At 44.4% G+C, this 20,875-nt stretch overlaps 1 protein-coding gene across 1 annotated transcript in view; it reads left to right on the top strand.

The window, feature by feature from the left end:
• The window catches only part of DENND2A (DENN domain containing 2A), a 57,608-nt gene that overhangs the window by 21,891 nt on the left and 14,842 nt on the right, over nt 1-20,875 (top strand). Inside the window, 12 exon segments of the mRNA XM_032689027.1 lie at nt 1,269-1,367; nt 3,010-4,218; nt 5,242-5,369; nt 7,760-7,881; nt 10,187-10,384; nt 12,316-12,409; nt 13,664-13,714; nt 16,582-16,769; nt 17,414-17,523; nt 17,735-17,804; nt 18,431-18,508; nt 18,996-19,136. Coding sequence (XP_032544918.1) covers nt 1,297-1,367; nt 3,010-4,218; nt 5,242-5,369; nt 7,760-7,881; nt 10,187-10,384; nt 12,316-12,409; nt 13,664-13,714; nt 16,582-16,769; nt 17,414-17,523; nt 17,735-17,804; nt 18,431-18,508; nt 18,996-19,136 — 2,460 coding nt within the window. The 5' untranslated portion in view covers nt 1,269-1,296.

Raw genomic sequence — 20,875 nt, 5'->3', positions numbered from 1 at the left:
CTGTGTCTAGAAGTGAAGTGGGTGTTTGTTCCAGTTACTAATGAGGAAGAGAAGCCAAGGGGGTTTATTGTCTGGGAAAAGAGAGTCTGCTAAATGGTTAGCAATGAGCTGCCCCAAGTGTGTACACATTGAGTTGACCCAGAGTTCACTCCTTGCCTTAGGAACGTTGCCAGTGTAGAATAAAGGGAGGGAGAGAAAACTGTGAACAAACAAAACCGATTTCCCCCCACCCCCTGCTTTTTTCCTTTCTCTGCCCAAAAACTTACACAGTGGAAATGAGAGATCCTTTTGTTTTTTACTGCTTCTGCTGTGATTTTTTTTTTTTTTTTTTTTTAATGACAAGAGGCACCCGGTCTTGTTGTCAAATGCCAGGCATGATGGGGCAGCCTCTGTCAGACCAGCCCCATGGACAGATCTGAAAGGCTTCAGATTTTCCAAGTATTGCCTGCAAGATGGTGAGCCTGTTGTCATTGCCATGCTGTAGAGTACCCTGAGAAGTGAGGAGAGATGGTGCTACAAAGTAACAGAGTAATTTTTCTATTTTTTATTTAACAAGTAAGAACACTGTAGCTCAATAAAAAGAAGATGGAGTCTGTTACATTTGCTGGGTAGTGATGGTACTCAAAAGAGAAGGACAGTGACTTCATGAATTCTAGAAATCAAGAGGCAAACAGAATGACTCATTTTTGTGACTGATTTATCTTACCCCCATGAAGAGTTGTCCTCTGAAATGAAATCAGTAGCAGCCTAACATGACCCATCAGGGAGAAGACTCGTGGCTGCAGTGCAGTGTCTCCTCAGTCTAAAATGTTTTCTGTCCCAAGCTGCAAATGTTGTGACAGTATTGTGTGCACAGCAACCACTTCAGACATGTGGCCTTAACACAGGTTGTTTTAAAATTGTTTTTGTTTAAGTCTTCTGCAAGGGGGGAAAAAAAAATCTAAATCCACCAAGATTTTGGCAAAAATAAAGGAATTCATAAAACGTGCTCCATATTCAAGTCATGGTACAGCAATCGATGCTGAGTCAAAGACAATTTTTGCCCTCAAAAACTGTCAACTCCTCCCTGAGCTTCTGAGGGGTAATGCTATCACCCCTCTTCCCATTTCACAGAGGAGGAAACCCAAACCTGGGTTGTCCTCAGAGCTGTCATATCTCGCTTCAGCTCCTCTCTTGGATTCCAGGGAGAAGCATATATATGTGTCTGTGTAGAAGGAAAAGAGGATGCTGAGCACAGAGCAATGCTTCTTCTGTGTGTCTGTCTGCAGGTGACCTCCTGCCCTGCTGTGTGCTGACATGATGACAGCTAGCAAGGCGTCCGATGTGAGCAGCAAGTCTGGAAGCACCGTCTGCAAGTCCATTGAGAGGTGAGAGCTTTTTCCATGTTTCAGTGCCAGGATGCTTTGCTTATGTTTATTATCCCTAACACAAAGCAAAACAAAGGAAGGAAACATTCTCTCTGCTCTGCACTGTCCCTCTCTCCTCATGGAGTGTCTCATCCCGGGCTGTGATGGTGTGCATTGTATCATCCAGTCAGACTTATAATGTCCCAGACTCACAGTGCTAGAAAAGGTCTGCCCCAAGGCATGACCATTTGTGCTGATGATATCCCTGTCCATGCTTGCCCTGCCTGCACTTGAAATCATCAACACTTGGAGATTCCTCAGACAAGCCCCAGTGTCCCCACCCATTGCAGGCTTTTCCCAGTGTCCAACCTTGATTTCTACTCTGCAGTCCAACCACCAGTGGCGCTGTGATACCCAGCTCCTTAGGAAAGACCAAGGTGCCAGCTCTTAATCAAAGCATGGTGTCACTGAGACAGCCAGGAGTTAAATAGCTGTGAAGCTGGGGAAGAACTGGGTCTGGCTCAGGTCCCATTTCTGCTCAGAAACCTGTCCTGAGCTCAATTTGCACTACAACTGAGTCTGCAATGGCTACCAGCATTGCTTCGCTCCAGGACAAAGCTCAAGGCCTGCCAGCACACCGGGCATCCCCATGGATTCTCTTACAAGAATGCTAAATTCTGGAAGAGACACACTTGACACTTTTAAGTGAATGAGGCAATTTCCTTAGTGGAATCTCAGTGTTGGGATTGTGATTAAATGGAACTAATGGGACTAATGATATGGATTTGCATCCCGCTAACTACCTTGAGTTGTCCTGGTGCTCTTTCCCATGCCCAGGCAAACCTCAAGGATGTGGCTAAGTGCTTTAGTTCAGAAACATTTTGTATTGGAATAACTGCACGTTCAGCTGGAATTGTACTATATTAATAAAATATCACAATATTGATACTGTGTTATCACACACTGGGAAATCCCTAGACTAAATATACTGGGGATTTTTTGTGCACTTTGGACTCAAACAGTGGAGATGTTTAATCTGAGAATGTTGAATCTGGTGGCTTTGGGAGTGTGCCTCAGTGCATTGGAGCCTAAGCCCACATGTGGCCTGGGATGGTGGTAAAAGTGCAGTCTTTGTGCATCAGTATGTGTTTGGGGAACATTTGGATGGATGCACAGAGATCCTCTGAGCAGGCACTAGAGGAATGCCAGCTGGGTCATGTTTTCTCCTCTGTTCAACAAGCGGCAATTTTGCTACTGTTTGCAAGTGGTCCATTTGGCATTTCTTGGCTCAATGCCTGATGATGTCCAAAACTCTGCTGCACTTTTGCACACACACACACACAGAGATGCATGTTCGTGAACCTCTCATTGGCATCAGCACGTCTGATGTACAAAAAAGACCTCTCTCACTTGCCACCTACTGCTGCTGCAGAGCAAAGCTTCATTTCAAACACCATCTTATTTGTAATGAGAGGAGAGCATTATGTTCTGGCTAGAAGGACCTTTCCCTGAGCATCCTCCCCTCTAAGCCCTTCTCAAGTGCTTGGTTTGAGCATCCTCTGCTGTTATCAGGTTCATGAGTAAAGCTTGAAGAGCTGATGAACTTAACCAAGGGTGAGCAATGGTGGTGAACGTTTCTTCTCTTTTTGTCTTTGTTATGTAGGATCAAGCTTCCAGATAACAATACAGCAGCTGTGAAGGAATTAGAAAGACCTTCGTGTGGATTTTTGAGTGAGAGATGTTCTGAAGTTGCCTCTGTTGCCCTGGGATTAACACCTGAAGCTGAACCAGTTTCTTCTGTGGTGAAGAACCCACTGGGAGCCTTGGAGAACTTGATGCTGGATCCAAGGCTAGACTGCTTTCAGCAGAACATGCTTAGTCCTAAAATGATTATCAGTGACCCATCTGTGGATCTGAATGTCAAAGAAAACAATAAAATTATCAGGAGACAGATAGGAGGTACTCAGAATATACGGTCACCTGGAAAAATTGGCTTGAGGAATAAGTCCTTTAGCATCAAGGACAAAATTTCGGAATGGGAAGGGAAAAAGGAAACTCAGTCTTCTCCTCGCAGAGAGGATGAACCAGGAGTTAAAGACGAGCACAAGATGCCCTGTGTACCTGAGAAGACGAGTGGGGAAGCACTGGTGACTCGGAAGGTGGAGGCCAAGAGACTTGTGAACTGGGAACTGGAGTGCAAAGGGGCAGGCAAAGAGAATGAGCGGAAAGCAGGAACTCAGAAAGGCACAGGGCAGGCAGCAGAGCGAAAGGGGGAAGCACAGAAGGATGAGGAAGTGGAGTTCAGCCCTGGAAAATGCAAGGAAGTGAAGGGTGGGAAGTGGGAGATCCAGAAAGAGAATCTTTCAGTACTTAGTCAGGTCAAGAAGCTAGAGCAGGCTTTGAAAGACGGCTCAGCAGAACTACAGCCACAGTTGCCTGGTACTTACTATTCCCCACAGTGCTTGCAGGAGAAGGCAGCACAAGGGCACTCTGCTCCCGAGGGCCATGAGAGCATATGTGGGGCTGAGCTCAACAAAAGGCTTCTTGGCATGGACCTTGAAATCAGTGAGCCAATTTTTGGGACTCTGGAAGAGATAAGAACTTCTCATGTGAAATCCAAGCACTGCACAGTGGAGAATGTGTACACAGAGCCGGGGGTGCCAGAGAAGAAGCCCTTCATCAACCCACTGCCAAAGCCCCGGCGGACTTTCAAACACGAGGGGGAAGAGGACTGGGTACCAGCAGCCAGGAATAAAAGAAACTTACCCCCTCTGCCATCCATTCCTCCCCCTCCTCTACCCTCCTCTCCTCCCCCATCAGCCGTCAGCAGGAGGCTCTGGAGCGGGAAGCACAAGAACAACGCTGACCACAGGTATTTGGGCTGTGTTTCACAAAGGTGTTGGTCTTGAAGGTGGAGTTCCACCTTCCCATCTTTCTCTGAGATAGACAAGTCTTCCCCTATCATTCATAATCTCCATCATAACCAGCACCTAGTCATCTCTCTGAGAATGTATGAGTGGCCAGCACAACTCCTCAGGGTAACTGTGAAGGGATAAGTCAAAGCAGATTTGGCCTTTATGGTCACTGTATTACATGGCTTAACCTTCAAGCCCAAGATTGAGGGATCTGGGGTTTTGTTTTGGTTTTTTTTAGCAGAAAATCTATTTAATTACAAAATGACCACAGCTGGTCTGGAACAGGGTCTGGAATGATAATCTCTAGGTTCTGCCACAGAATTTTCACAGTTTGTAGTAAACCTATTCCTCTAACTGAAGCTGGCGTGTATATATTCTTCTGGAGTGCTTTCTTACCTTTTCTTCCCTCCCACATGATTGCCGCACATTTTTGGGATGGGGAACATAAAATACACAGCTTTTCTAATGCCCTCTGTATAAACTGTCACCTGAAAATTCCTGGCTCAGTTGCAGAAAGGAAATCAAAACTTTAGGTTTGTTCATGGGGGACACTTAACTGGTTTTACCTTTTTTACCATCCTGCCTGCAAATATTGTTTTCCTGTGCCGCTCAAATTGCTGATTTTGGGCCCCCCGTATTCCTGTCAAGGGTGGGATCTGTGCTGTAAATGGGATCTCTCATGGCCTCAGGTTCTGTGCAGTGTCACAGGATGTGTCACTTAACACTTGCATCTTCACAGTGTACTATTGCCATGACAACCCAGCTTATCTATGGCATCCCCAAACTGCCTTTATTTGTGTGGCTGTTAAAAAACCAAGTGCTTTTCCACGCTTTATATGGGATGAGGCTGTGAGACGTTCTCATCTCAATAACTTTGCCAGCTGCGTGGCATGTTGGAGAAGTGAATTAGCTGTAATTTGGTTACAAATGTTGGTTAACTGTGTCGCTCTGCTCCTTCTCCTCTCCCATCAATGGTGCAGGAAGTCCTATGAGTTTGAAGACTTGCTGCAGTCATCCTCTGAGAACGGCCGGGTGGATTGGTACGCGCAGACCAAGCTGGCCCTCACACGCACTTTATCTGAGGAGAACGTCTATGAGGACATCCTGGGTAGGAACTTTGGACAGGGAAGGGGAGTTGGCTGCTAATGCTGAACAACTGAAACTTATGGTCAACCAGCATTCACCTGAGGTGCTGAATAAAGTGTGTTTATTATCCGAATGTAAACCAGGACACATTTTACACAGATTATTGGCAAGTAATAAGAAAAACAGGCAGAATATTTCAAAACTCATCAGCTTCAAAGATGAACCTGAGGCATGTGGGAAACAGCTTTTATTTTTTGCTGGTTTCTCTCCTCTGCCTGCCTTTTGTCCCGTCCATTAATTCTCACAGCTCTGATCTGTCCATTGTGAGCTTGTCACTGCTGAGATAACGCGAACAGTCTGGAAACATAGCCTTGAAGTCAGTTCCACAGCTCAGGAATAGGATTGTGTATGGCTTCAGGTGCCATTGCAATTATGAAGCTAAGTCCCACAATCTTTGAAATTTAGATGGTGTTTTTTAATAGCCTTTGATGGAACATAGAATAGAAGCCTCCCTCTTGAAAAAGCCTTAACGAGTTTTCGTAGCTGTAGGCTCTTGGCTGGGTTCAGCAGAATGGGAAGAATGAGTGCATCAGCTCTTGCCATGCAGCTGAAATCCTACAAAGGTGGTCTGTGTTGTTCAGCATGGGAGGAGCTGCTCTTTCTCAGGAAGAGGCCAGGCACTATTATTTTGATATGGATAAAATCTGATCATACTTGATGAGAAAGGTCTCTGAAGGGAATTGTGTTCCTTTGGGACTGATGGCAGACAAGGTAGTTCCAATCCATCCTTTTTGACATTTTTGAAGCTGTCGGCCTCATTTCTGGGGCTAAGAACCCTGTGTTTGCTTTTTTTCTTCTCTTTATTTGGAGGGCCAAAGGAACAGGGAGTTTCTGAGCAGCTGCTGGGGGGGGGTTATGTTGGGGCATGATGGGAGGTCTCAGAAACCACTGAGTAAGGGTCACCTTGTCAGCTGGAATAACATGGATAGCATTACAGAGTGGCTGTAAAGGCAAATCCGTCTATTCAAACACAAGAACACCCCTGTGTCCCAAGCTTGCAGGGAACTCAAACACCAGCCTGAAATTCCTCTCCCCTCCAGCTCTCAGTTACAAAGATCAGAAGAAAACAAAGTTATGGGTAATTGTCAGCTAATAGAGTATGTTTGTTTTTTAGTTTTCTTGCTGCATGTCTAGGCTTTGCCTGGAGTCAGTGATCTTTAATTGGTTCCTGCGATCCTGGTGGTGTTACCATGGAAGCTTGGGAAAAGGGGTGGACAGGGATAACTCAAAAAAAGCTGCAGTTCTGTTTTTCACAAGACCACAGACAAGTTTAGTCCGCAAAACGAACAAGATGTGAAAATCACACCAATGGAGGGCGAGCCAAGACTTCAGCCACAGGACTTTAGTGCTGACCCTCAGTGTGTCCAAAAGGGCATGCAAGCACACACATTCATATATGTGATTTAGGGAGGGTTCAGCTGTTGAGATAATTATTCCATTTCACAACAAGTCATACAGATTTCCTTCATGCACCATCTTTTTACCTGTTCACCATTGCTTACCTGGAATACTGGAAGTTGTACCAGGCAGATGAATGACAAGGTTTATTTGTCAAAAGGAGGGAAACAGTGCTCTTTATTCTAGACTGAAGTTGATTGGACATGCCTAGCAGTTTGAGGATGGGCCAGGCAGCAGAACTCAAGCTTGTTCTTTTTTCTCCAATCTACCCAGTTACATGACAGCTGAAGTATATTTTCAGTACTGAATGGCCATTCCTTCTTTCTGAAATGCAGCATGTGAGATTGAAGCACCCATGATTGGTAGATGTGTTTGAAAACCTGTGTTGTATGATAGACATCCATGTTCAGAGAGTGGATTAAATCTTTCTTCAGTAAGCCCAAGAGCAGTGCATTTCTTCAGCCCCAAGTAAGTGATGACCAGAGGTCATCACTTTAGAGAGTTTAGGGGTGTTTAAGTCCCCTGAAGAAGCTTAAACGGAGGAGAGAGAGCCTTTATGCTAGCCTTCAGCTCTGAGTTTTTATTTGGGCAATTCTAAGCAGAAGAGTGGAAAGAAGGAAAGATAATTATTTACCAATGTGCATGAGAACCTCACAGCTCTTCTGGAGAGGGGAAAATGAACTTGAGGACTTGCTTGGTCTTTTCCATATGTAGTATCTGTGATATGTTTCTATGGCTGCATGTGCCTGTGTCAGGGATTGGACACTGTCCAGCAAGCAGCTGGACTTCTAGGGCTATGGAGAGAATGAAGCAATTGTAGGAATGCTTGAGAACAGGTCTTTATGTCTGATGTGGGAGGTGGGAGAAGGCCAGCAGATCCCCAAACAGATTTTTATGGCAAACCTCAAAGATTTTCTGCACTTACAATCTCTTGCTTGTGGCTTTTTGTGGCAGATCCACCATCAAAGGAAAACCCTTATGAAGACATTGAGACCAACAGCCGCTGTTTGGGGAAGAAATGTGTCCTGACCTTCCCAGCATCTCCCACCTCTTCTGTACCTGGGACTCCCACTAAGGTACTGCAGTAGATTTTGGGTGAAATCCAGGTCCTGTGTGGAAAAAGTGGACACTTTCATCATGTCAGGGTTTTTTCCTTTGTCTTTTACCATGGAGTGCAGTGAGATTGTCCTTTAGTGAAGTAAAGAAAACCCCGTCTTTCCCTTATACAAATGGTTTGCTGGCTTTCACTTTTTTTTCTCTCCAGGATTGCCTTCCCTGTAAGGGTGGGAAAACCTTCCTCCCCTCAAAGAGGGCATTTAAGTGCTTGGGCCCTGCAGTAGTGTTGGCTCAGTGTCTGCCCATGCTGATGCCAAGGTGCCTCTGTTACCCCTCCCTTAGGATGCATTTTTTGCTCTCTGTGATAAGATGAGTTGCTGGTAAGTAATGCAATCCAGTCTCTGGGATAGAGGGCCAACATTAGAAGAGTGTTCCCACCACAGCCCAGCGCACAGCCTGGCGCTGTTTTTCTCCTTTTCAATGCAACCAACAGAAGAAGTAAGACTTTGGTTGGCAGCTCTTGCTCAGAGCTCAGGGCTTACCAAGGCCATCCCTGCTCTCAGCCTCCTAAGCTGTTTTGGTGGATTTATATTGTCTGTTTAGATAGTCCAAGCCTGTAACAGCAGGGACAGCGTGACAGGCAAAGTCATCTTGGCAACATCTGAGCTCAGAGTGGATAGCAGGGATCTAAACACAGCTTTCCTAACCAAAGGGTTTTTCCATGCTTTTCAAGTTGCAACTATTATTAGAGCCATTATCCAACATTTTTAGAAGTTTTATGTGCAGTGTTTCTTGACGTGTTGCTCTTTTTCAACCAGCTTAATCAGCACCTAAGGTTTCTTTGGATAATTCAGCCCTTTAAAGTGAAAATTGTTCTGTGGTTCTCAGTCCATTCTCCTTGCTTCTAGTTAGGTCTGGAGCAGCAAGGGTCTGTGTATATGAGTGTCAGGATGGAGTTGATTTCCCTCAGAGAGCTTTATAATCACCTGTGTGCCCTGATTTCCCACACGTGCTATCAAAAGGGGGCTGCAGTGTTGCATGGGAATGCCTTTCACCATAGGTATGGTTCCCAGCAGGAGAGAGCTGAACGGGAGTAATCGTGTTACACTACAGTGCTTTGGCATCTAAAAGCCATGATCTGCAGCACTCAGGAAAGAAGTGCTGTAGCTCTCTTGGCAACTAATGTGTTTAAAACTGCCAAGTGCATCATGCAGGAGAGCCTGCCCAGCCTAGAGAGTGAGGGGACAGGTTCTGCACAGACTTTCAGTCGTGGCTCATATCACTAGTGCAGAATGAGAATCTTCAGTCCCATTTTAACCTGTGACTTCTCTGTGGGTGGCAAGTGTTTTTGTGAGTTGAATGTCTTCTGCCAAACCATCCAGAGACTCCTGAGCTAACCTGGGTGAATTTATTGGTCTGACTAATAGCTGATGAGTGTGTCTGTTGGTGGAGGCAGATCATGGTGCTGCCTCAGCTACAGTCACAATGCTGCTGTGACTTGTTCAGAACTAGGTTGGATAACTCTCCCCCACGCTTAGTGCTATATAAATACATCCTCTGGGAATGCAGCTACATGCCCACGAAAAGTGCAGTTTAACCTTGTTATAACCTCTGGGATATTCTGTAGGAGATGACAGAAGGTGTTCTTATTGACAGTCTTTGTGGTGAGAAGTGGTTTGCATCTTTCTGGTGAGGAGAGTATGTGGAACTGAGCTTTCTACCTCTCTGATGCTGTTTTTGATCAGAGGCTTTAAGAACTTTACTCTGGTACTGAAATATCTACTGTTGTACTCCCACTGAACTTGCTAATGAGTTTAGGAGGAAACCAGTGTCCATAATTGTCTGTCACGGCTTTTTTTTTGTACCCTCCTCTGAAATATTTGATTCTACTTACTGTCAAAGACAGCCATACTGTCAGTGCATTTTGTCCAGTCTCACTGCTTCTCTGTTTCTCCTGTCTAACTGCTCCTTATCCCAAATGTTTGTGGTCAGTTGGTTGGTTAGCCTTGTCCTGTTTACGATCCCAGCCTCTGGATTACCCAAGTCCTGGGAGATGTTTTTTCACACTGGAGCAAGGCTTCTTGGCCAAGCCCTGAGGTTGTGTTTGGTTTTGGAATGAATATGAGATGGTTAAGTTGCTGTTAAGATGGTCAAGATGATCCAGCCAGGCCAGGTTTCTTGCATGTGTAGAAATCTGCGGGCACTCTTGTTTTGACAACTGAATGCTGTGGCTACCCCACTGGATTTACTGTGGTGACAGTGTTAGCGATGAAGCAAAGGTACATGAGGTACTGTGGTCATTCATTCCTTCTCCTTCATTTCCAGTTGCTTTCCAAACCCATTTTTTTCCGACAAAACTCGGAGCGTCGGAGTTTCAAACTACCAGACATAAGGAAACTGAGCCGTGATGGGACTGGGTCACCATCCAAAATCAGCCCTCCCTCAACCCCCAGCAGTCCAGACGACACCTTCTTTTCCTTGGGAGACTCCCAAAATGGCAAGAGGAGAAGGAAGATTCCCAAGGTAAATACAGGTCTTTGTCTTTTTTTATTTGGCTTCTTCCAGGCAGGAATGTTAGTATGAGACAATGTTTTCTTTAGTTCCCAGTGTGCCATCTCTGCAATATTGCTCTTGTCCTGGCTGTTGACTTGTGTTTAACCCCCTTTCTGCCTGAAGGAGAAGGCACACAAACATGTCTGCAAGTTTTGAAGAAGTTATTTTTCAATCTGAGACTTCATGATTTTTGGGAGAGATAAAATAATAAGGAAAAAAAATTGTAATTTTGGGATAAAACTTGAAGCATGTTAGAGGGGGAAAAAATCAGTTAATATTTTTGCAAAAGACATACCCCATCATACTTCCTTCTGTGCTTCCTGGATAGGACAGTCAGAAATTGTCTGTGTGTTGTATGTTTGTTTCCTCCTCAAAATCTGTTGTTCTTTGCTCTGTCTGAATCATGCGCTGGCTGTTTCTAATTCAAGGTAAGGTGAGATTGGAGGTGAGCAATGAACATACTGACATTTGAGTGACAAAAGGACTTGTCTGCAATTACGAACATTTTCTGCAGCAGTGTTTCCTACTTCATATTTAGATACAGCATGACTCTGTTTCAATTTTATTTTCTTTCAAATCTGGCAGGATGTGTATTCAGTCCAAATGAGGTTTGGCAGCAGTCTATCTATTGAATGTTTCAAAGACATAGTTATAAAAACACAGTTGCTTATCACAGTCCTTGCTGGACAAGCAGAGGCTACCAGGGTTTGTCTGTGGCGATCTTTTTCCAAACCTAGAGTTTTCATTTGGGGAAAAAGGTATATGTTTGTATATGGTCTTTGTGTCCTGGTTGCCAGATCTGTGTTCGTGTTTGCATACCTGATTTTTGAATGCCCTCTCTGTATAGCTCAGCCCTTCAGAAATAAGCCAAAGACTGCAAATGTCTCAGGTTTTCCTTCCCAGTATGCCTACACACCTGTGCATGTGCTTGAGCTCTATTGGTGTTTTCACACTGTGTGACTTCTATGTCAATGGAAAAGAAGGTCACAAGGATTTACTTACCAGACTGTGCCACTGAGCAGTCTTGCTGACCAAGCTCAGAACTGAGGTTTGCTGTGACAGTGATAACATCGACCTGAGGCTTGAGCTGGGCATCTAGGTGGAGGCTGTACTTCCACGTCAGATTATCCTGCCTCCCACTTAAATATTCGGATTCAGAGCTCCCTGTCCAAGTATGTGGTGGGCCTGTCTTACCTTGAGCTCTCAGGACGTGTGTGCAGGGATCACAGACTTTCTGAAATAAATCTGAAAGCTGTAGACTCCTGCTCCTGCCTGGGACCTTGACAAGGAAGCAGATCTGCTTGGGGAATCCCAGCATGGTTCTGCTGCGATTCCCCTTCCCTTCAGGAATGAACAGAGACCAGAGTCACTGAATGAGCCACTGAGCCCAGCTATGCCCAGCACTAACATCCTCTCTCCTGGTCAGCTGGGAGGCCAGGGATTAAAGGATTTGCAAAGAAAACCACTGGTATAAAATACTTCAACATTGCTGGCTGCCACCCATCTCGGTTTCTTCAGTCATCCTCCAGCCAGTTTTCTGCTTCCAAACCTGCAGACCAGGACAGGTTTCCAAGGGAACCTCTGGTCCTTGGAGCGTGGATCACAGTATGAAGAGGTGGACACTGTCAAGCTCATGTGACCACACAGTGTGGAAGACACTAAAACATGGCCTTTCATTGGGGCTTGTCACCTTGGGCTCCTACTGTGCCCACTTCTGTACCAGAGTGAGCGTGGCCACTGGCAGCACAGGATGGATCCTGGTAATGGTGAGCTCTGAGCCATCGAGGGAAGAGTTTCAATATGGCCAAAGTTGGGAAACAGAGGACTTTGCATGAAATTCTGACTTACTTTCTTGCCTGTGGAGGAAAATAACCTTGTTTGTTTGTGTGTTTGCTGAGCAGCTTGTGTTGAAAATCAATGCCATTTATGAGGCTCGGAGGGGAAAGAAACGTGTCAAGAGACTGTCGCAGTCTACAGAGAGCAATTCAGGGAAAGGTAATGGAACTTTGAATCATGATACATCTAAGACTTTTTGAGGACTTGTCTTACACTTTAGGCTGGCTTTGTGATTTATGTGACGTTTGCTAGCGTTTCTTCCAGTCCAAACTGAGTTGGGGTTTCCACCCTTTTTTTTTAAGATGAGAACTGTTCCTCTGCCAGTTAAGACTTCTATTAAAATGGAAGTTTTTTGGTTTTCTTGCTTCATTTTCATTCCATGGCTTTGCATGATAACCTTATAGGTCGCACCAAACATGTCCCCTCTTTTTGATGTTTATTTCTGGAATAGGCTGGAGGCTTTGGAGAGTAATGTTCTGTCCAAAAAGTCTGATTTGTTGAGATCAAAATATTTTGCAGGAATGTGTCACTTCAGTGAACTGTCCAACAGAAGACAGTAGATTTTGAAACAGTCCTATTTCTTCTCCATCCTAATAAACAAATAGCGTCAGTTAGGAGTCAGGGTTTTGAGAGTTGACTGTAGGACCGTTGCCATCATAGCAGGATTGAGACTTTCAGCCTCCCACTGTCAGTTAACAGCTTGCCCAAAGCATTTAGATACTTCAGAGCAATTACTTTTAAACAGCTCATCTCTGTAAAAATTAAAATTAGGTCTTTCCAACACAGTGTTTCTTTCCAAAACACTCCAATTTCCAGCAAAAGGTGGCCACCAGTTCTATTTGTTTTCCATAATTAATTTTTACTGTTTATCCTATTTTATAAAGACTAGACACCCACAGGGTGGATGGGTGTGTTTATATGAAATTTCAGGGGAAGCATCCCAGACTTTTTATACCCCTCTCTCATTGACAGAATAAGTTATTGGACCATATAGGCCTTGAGTCAGATTCAGTCTGATAGTGGGATTTTTTGTTTCTTTTCTTGTTTTTGTCCCTTGTCCCATGAACTACTGCATATTAATCAGTATTTTACCTTGGTGTTGTGCTTATACAGACTTGGGTAAAACACTGCCCTGGCATTTTATTCTTTATGCAACTTTTATGGCTGTGCAAAATTGATTTTGTTGTTTGTTTGGTGTTTGGGTGTTTTTTTCCCTGAATGAATGGGAAGATAGCAAGGTTGGTAAGCTAAATGTCCGTGGGTATGTGCACCCTTGAAAAGAACAAGAACCTTGGGACCTATACTGTCTTCCCTCTGAAGCTGCCAGACCTGACTTTCCCATGCCAGTGATAAGAAACACACAGTTATAAGCAGATTTTATTTAATTCATCTTCCCCTTTCTTTTTTTCCTAGTTACAGATGAAAACAGTGAATCAGACAGTGATACTGAAGAGAAGCTGAAAGGTAAGGCAAATGTGTGAAGGAAGCAAATGGCTCCTGATAAACTGTGCTCTGACCTCCTGGGACGAGGTCTCTCATCTGTGTTCTGCCTTTGAAGAAGGAGCTTGTTTCTGCATAGAACACGGTGAGAAGACAAATATCTCAATGCTGCAAAAGAAAATCCATGGGAAAAGGGCTGTAGGCACCCAAACAAAACATCTGTTCCGACTCCCATCAAAGCTCTTTGCACTGAGTTTCGTAGTCATTGAGGTTTCTCTAAGTTCAGAGTCAGAAATGAGTGACCAGGCTGACAGCAGCAGTGTTGTATGGGACTGGGTGTTCAGAAACCCATCACATGTTTACCAAGGGAGAAAAGCCACCAGCCACACTGGCTGGCAAGGAAAACAGAATTGCACTATATAATTTATTGCTAGTTAAATTCTCCTGAACTGGCTTGCTTCACTCTGGTAGAGCTATATGGTGTACCAATCTCCATCCTAGTCTCCTGAAACCTTCTTGTACTGGTAATCAGCTCCAGGACATGCTGGGGACATTACAATCTTATGGGAATTTGTGTGGCAAATTCAGAGTGCTGTTAGAGTTAGAATGCAAGATGGAAACTCCCTCAGATTCTAAAGTTTCCTGACTCACAAGCACACCTGATCTGGATAGGAGGTCGGTGCCCAAGCTGAAAAGACAGGCATAAGCAGCTGTTGGGCTCTGTGTCAACCACAGTGCCCTGTGTTTAGGAGTGCTTGTCCTTACTCTCTTTCAGGCTTTTAGAAAAGAAACCTCAGACTGAACTCTCTTTTATGAACACAGCGTCCCACACAAGAACTGCTGTATGCTCTTGCTCTCGTCTGCATTGGGAAGTCTTTTATCTGTATTGCTAAATTAGTAAGATCAAGCTGAAAGTTGCTGCCACCACCTACCTTTTGACAGGTTCTTGGGCTTGCCTGGAGGCAGGGAGACAGAGTTTGCGCCCAGATTGCATAGAAATTACATTCACAACTGTCTTGAAACATGATATGGTGAAGTATAGACCATGTTCAGATTTAGCTGAGAAAGACAATGTAGATGTGGCCAGGAAGACTCAAACTCTTTTCTGTTACTGGTTGCCATAGTGAATCATGCATCGTCCTGTGTTTCTCAGTAACTGCAGCTGGGAATTAAGTCACCTCAAATCCAAGAGCACAGAACTCTGAACAATATCCAGATCCATACCTGGGGCTGAGTGGCTGTGCAAGTCTACATAAGTGTGAATAGGAGCTCTGGCACTTGCTGTTTGCTTTAAGTACACCTGTATTTTGCTTTATGCCTTGTTGAACTGTTGACTTTCCTATTAAAGAGGAAAGTGAGATGATTTAGGAAGTCTCTTGTATCTGGAACTTCGTGTGTTTTATGTAACAGGCCAGTCACACCAGGCAGTTACCTCTGCTTGGAGAGTCACTGTACATCATCTGAGGCACAGTAAATCATAAGACTGAGTGTCAGAGCCAGAAGTGCTGACCCTTGGGAAGGAAAAATCTTTGAAGGCAAACTCTGCCATGATGACAGCAGTAAAATTCTGCTATCTTTAGTAGATTGCACAGAATATAAACAATGCAGATCTTGAGCAAGCTTTTCAGAAACACTCAGCATTGCTATGACACTGCTCCTTTTGAAGTCCCTGGTGAAACAGAAACCACTTCTGAAAACTTTTGAAGATTTGCAGCCTTAGAGCAAATAACATAATAGGTGACAAGAGAAAGGAGTCTAAGCCATCTTTCCAAGGCTTTAACTGTCCAGGGTTTGTTACACTTTCTGATTTAAGAGGCACCTCAAGATTGCTTTAAATTGTACTGTCTGGAATAGTCTGGAATAGTCCACAAGTGGCACTTTACCAGACAAAAGATCAAGTGTCTATATACTATCTTTCAGGAAGCCCTGTCTCCCAAGCAGACATCTTATGTCTTTGGAGTTCCTGCATTATCCCTGTGGTTGTTCTTGCTGTCAAAATGTTGCATTGCCACCCGCCTTCACAAAAAGCATAGTTGTGAGAATGTGCTGTAGTCTGTGCTTGTAGTTAATTCTTTCTTTCTTTTGTAGTAGGGGTAAGGGAGACATCATGGAGATTTAATTTGAGATGCAACTGTAAAACAAAGCAGGGGGATGGTCTCAGGGAATCTCATCTGGTCTCTTCTCAGCAGGCAGCTTTTCATTACTTTCCATGCTGGAATGTTTATTGTCCCATGGCTCATGTGTGTGTTGCAGTTACAGCTTGCTTAGCAGTTTTTCTTGTTTTCCCTTTGTCTCGGGTGAACTTGTAGAAGCATGGCCCTGAGGGATTAGTTTTAGGTACAGGAAGAACTGGCATGAGCCAGCATTTTTCATTTGCACCTCTCTTCATGTTCTTTTGTTGTCAACCTACAGCCCAGCTGGTGTATTGAAGCTGGGAGTTCCCAGCATTACTCAGACAGCAGAGCTCTAGCCTGACCCAAGTGCTGTTCTTGTAAAACTGTGGGGATTGCTACCCACAGCCTTCTCTGAACAAAGGTGATTAATTACCTAACTGTGCTGGCTTTAAAAACCGCATAAATGAGTGCTAGGATGAATGGCCAGACATTATCTGTTACATCATGTCCCATATGGATCTCAGTTTGGGTTGTCTTCAGCTGTAAAAGCTATCCATGAAATCCTTCTGCTGCCAAAGCTCTTTAGGGTAATGGCACAAGATTATGGCCCATCTCTGATGATATTTGTAGTGCATCTTCCAAATGGTTCCCACATCTTACTCAGCCATTGACAAAGTAAATGCAGTGAGGTGATTTCAAGTTTATCTCTCAGTCTCAGTTGATGCTCTGTGCAAAGAGCCAGACGAAGTCACAGTGTCTAATCTTTATTTTTTGTAGCTCACAGCCAGCGCCTGGTGCATGTGAAGTCTCGCCTGAAGCAAACCCCGCGGTACCAAACCTTGGAACGGGACTTGATTGAGTATCAAGAGAGGCAGCTCTTCGAGTACTTTGTCGTGGTGTCGCTGCACAAGAAGCAGGCTGGGGCTGCCTATGTCCCTGAGGTTACCCAGCAGTTCCCACTGAAGGTGCGCTACCTGTCGAGAAGGTCTGGCTGATGTGTCTTGGATTGCCTGGTGCGCTTGCACAGCTGGAGAAGCTGCAGCTTCCCTGCAGTCACCACCATAGAATTGTCATGATATCCCTCAATGATGAAAGAGCAGCTGATTTCGATCTTTTCCTGCCCTTGGCTATGACTTTTATGTAGCTATTCCCTTTCTCCCCCTTTTCTCTTTAAAGAAAACTGATGGTTGGGAGAAGACACGTGTTCTTAAAGGGAAGGCACAGCTTTTGTCAATAGGCTATCTCAATATAGGGAACGAGGAGTGGGAGAAACACAGAGCCAGTGTGACAGCGTATTTGTAAATGGGATGTAACCAGAGCTCCCCTCAGACTTCAGTTCTCTCTCCACTTACTGGAAGTTGTGTCACAGATTAGAGGCACAATATAGCAGGGGCAGGTGCTGCAGATGCGGGGCTTGGTGGAATTGGGGGCACAGAGGTACCTTAAGATATCTAAAGATTAGGTGAGCCAGAATCACAGAAATTTTAATATCTTCCAGGCAGAAGCTTAGCTTCTGTCATCACCTCTTCATTTGTCACAGGAAAAATATTTGAAGTCATTCCATCCCCACATGACTAATTGGAAACATTCCTTCTCTCTCTTCTGCTAGCTTGAGCGCTCGTTCAAATTCATGCGAGAGGCAGAAGATCAGTTGAAAGCTATTCCCCAGTTTTGCTTCCCTGATGCAAAGGACTGGGCCCCCATCCATCAGTTTGCCAGGTAAGTACTGTACTTTACATCCTGATTCAGGAGAAACAGATTTATCTATCAACCTACTTAAATGCAAGAGCTGTTACAGTAGAAAATTGGGCAGAGCCCTGAGAGGAGTGTGTTGGAAATGCAGGAATATTTCGGGTTTATTGGGTTTGTATGTCAGAGACTGTTAATGTGGGTAATGGATATCTTGTCATTCTGATTTCTTTTTCTGCAGTGAAACGTTCTCATTTGTCCTGACGGGGGAAGATGGAAGCAGGCGATTTGGATACTGTAGGAGGCTACTGGTAATTATCCCTGGGTTTTTATCTTTTCCTAGAGATGCAGCCTTCCGTGGGGTTGATGTTACTGGCATCTATTTTGGAAAGTGGAAAGCTACTGCTCTTCTCTTTCAGTGTGGAAAGAAAGAGCAGCGGCAGAGCAACTTTGCTCTCTTCTATTCGGTGCCAAAGTGCCTCTCTGAGTACCATCCTCCACTCCAGGCATAGCTCTCTTGCATTTTTCTTACACCAGCACTTAATATTATGACCATGGGTGGTTGTTTCACCACTAAGCTGAAGACAGGCTTTGTATTCCTTGGGTTTAGATAGCTATTGGACAGTTGTCTAACCCTGTGCTGGTCCCATAGGCTCAGAGTTGTTTCTGTAGAGCAGTCTGCCCTGCCTTTGTCATTGAATTTAGGCAGGTTGGGATCATACTGTGGTTGTGCCCATTTCTCCCCACTGTTTCCAGCGTACCAGGGTTTGAGCCAGGTTGCCATCATCACCCTACTGTCACATGTCTGCCAGTTTCTGAGCCAGCCAGTGAGATGCAGAACTAAGAGACTGGTCACTCTATCTTTGCAGTAGTTATTACTCTGACATCTTCTTGGTGATTTTCTTCTGTGTGTGTGTGTTTGCATTTGTCTTGAAAGCCCAGTGGGAAAGGGAAGCGTCTCCCAGAAGTTTACTGCATTGTGAGTCGCCTTGGATGCTTCAACCTCTTCTCCAAGGTGAGTGGGGAGAGAGAGGACATTTGTGCTGTATGTCAAGAGGGACCTAAAAGTGAAGCTGACGTCAGAAGAGTGGGGAAGCTGATGGCTGAAGAAAAGGCCTGAAATGCTGTTAGCAAGGCAACCACATGCTAATTCCAGAACCTAGGAAAAGCGCAGTTAATAGGAAGACTAGATTGTTAGCTTTTGCCTTCTTCCTTTAGCAGAACTATCAGAATGCAAAAGAGATTAAAAGGTGGAGTCTTGACTGAGTGTGGTGGGGAGTTCACAGTTTGTAAGCTTTCCAGTGACCTCGCTGGAGCTGCATTTCTCTTGCTAAAGGAAGTTAAGGGTCTTCAGTTGTACCTTTTACCTTCTTCCTTATGATTCAAGGCTCCACGGCGATGCTGGATTAGGGAGAGAACATAGATGCTGGTACACTTCATTCCTGGTGTTACTTCCCTCCTCCTGATTTTCATGTTTTTGTGTCTTCGTACCTTTATTTCAGATCTTGGATGAGGTTGAGAAGAGACGGGGCATTTCCCCAGCCCTGGTGCAGCCTCTCATGAGGAGTGTCATGGAGGCACCATTCCCAGCTTTGGGCCGGACAATTACAGTCAAGAACTTCTTGCCAGGCTCAGGAACAGAGGTAAAGACCCCATCCTAGAGAGAGGGAAACAGGCCAGCAAATAGTGCAGGACTGGTGACTGGAAGTTGGGACCATGAGAGGTTCATAGCAGGCGCTCCAGCATCCTTAATAGAGAACACCTGTTCATATGGAATAGGTCATGGGGTTCTTGTCAAAAAATACCTGAAACCACACCAGACTAATGCTGCAGCCTTTCAGAATGGTGTTTTCAGAGCATGGAGGTTGCATCTCACACAATGTGGTGTGAAGACAGTGGGGAGGGGTTTTGAGCATAGCACTGAAGGACTGTGGGAGGATGGGGGGAGACGAATGTAGTTTTGGACACACTTTGTGTTGGGCGTGTATGCCTTAAATGTGAGAGGGAGGAAAGTGAGCAAGTTGATAAAGATTGTGTTTGAGGGCTTTCAGCACAGCACTACACGAGGGCATTCTCCTCAACTCAACTGAAAACAGTCCCAACTAAATGAAATTACTGCACAGCACATGCACAGCTGGTTAAAAATGTGCACTCGAGGAGCAGAGTCCCAGTGGTGCACTGTCAGGCTGTGAGAATGTTTTGGCTGGTTGGTGTCTAGGATCCTTGTTGTTTCATTAATAATCTGGTTGATGGAATAAACTCCACATTTATACAATACAGTATTGGGGTGGGTTGCAGGCGCACTGGAGAATAAGGGATTAAAATTCAAAGTGACCCCTCCTAAATTCCAGAAATGTGTTCAAGTGTTAAAGAAATGACTGGACGTGCTACTTAGTGCCATGGTCTAGTTGACAAGGTGGTGATCAGTGAAAGGTTGGACTCACTGATCTTAGAGGTCTTTTCCAACCTAAATGATTCCATGATTCTGTAGATTGAAGATTTGGTGTGAACTTCAATATGGACAAGTGCAAAATGCTGGGAGGAAGAAAGGAGTAGTCTAACACAACAGGGTAGTAACTGAGTGAGCAGCAGTACTTCAGAGAAGGATCTGGTGGTATAGTGGGCCATAAAGTGAGCAAAAGTAACAATGTGGCATTATTTAGACAAACTCCTTCATTTGTGAAAGCAATTTCAAGTGATGAATAATAAACGAAAGCAATAATAAATGAAAGCAATAATAAATGAAAGCAATTTTTCTGCTTTCCAGCATCGGTGAAAAATTATTCAGAGTACCATTTTCCAGAAAATGCAACCACTGGAAGAAAGCCCCAGAAGAGTGGTTCTGCTTACTAAGTGGTCTAGAAAATACAAAGCTTGAGAAAATTGTTTGCTTAATATAGAAAACAAAGGACAAAGAAGGACATGTGATAACCTTTCAACAGAGAGGAAGGTGACCGATTGTTCTGAGTGACAACAACAAGTAATTGAACTAATTTGCCGCTGACATATTTCAGCTGCAGGTTTGGTGAGGGTAGTTCAGAATTAGAGTAATTTTCTTGTGGGATTTATGAAATGTGTAGTGTTGGAGGCTTTCAAAAACAATTTAGATAAGCATCTGTATAAGATAAGGAGTATGAAGTGCTAAGGTGCTGTGGCAGGCATTATTTAAGTAGATACGAACAAAGAAAAATACCCACAGGCTGCTCTTTTCTGTAACTGATATAAAAAATTTATAGTCAGTAGGTTAAGCATCCAGATTCTTGCAGTAAAAAAAAAAAAAAAAAAAAAGAATTGTAACTGTAAAATCAGACTGTAGATTTGAAAGGCTCCATGATATTCTCCTGCTTGAATGCCAGAAAGGCTGAAAGCTGCTCCTAGCTGG

The sequence above is a fragment of the Chiroxiphia lanceolata genome, chromosome 5 (genome assembly GCF_009829145.1).
Source record: "Chiroxiphia lanceolata isolate bChiLan1 chromosome 5, bChiLan1.pri, whole genome shotgun sequence".
NCBI lineage: Eukaryota > Metazoa > Chordata > Aves > Passeriformes > Pipridae > Chiroxiphia > Chiroxiphia lanceolata.
The sequence above is the reverse complement of the archived record's forward strand: the minus strand, read 5'-3'. Positions and strand labels throughout refer to the sequence as shown.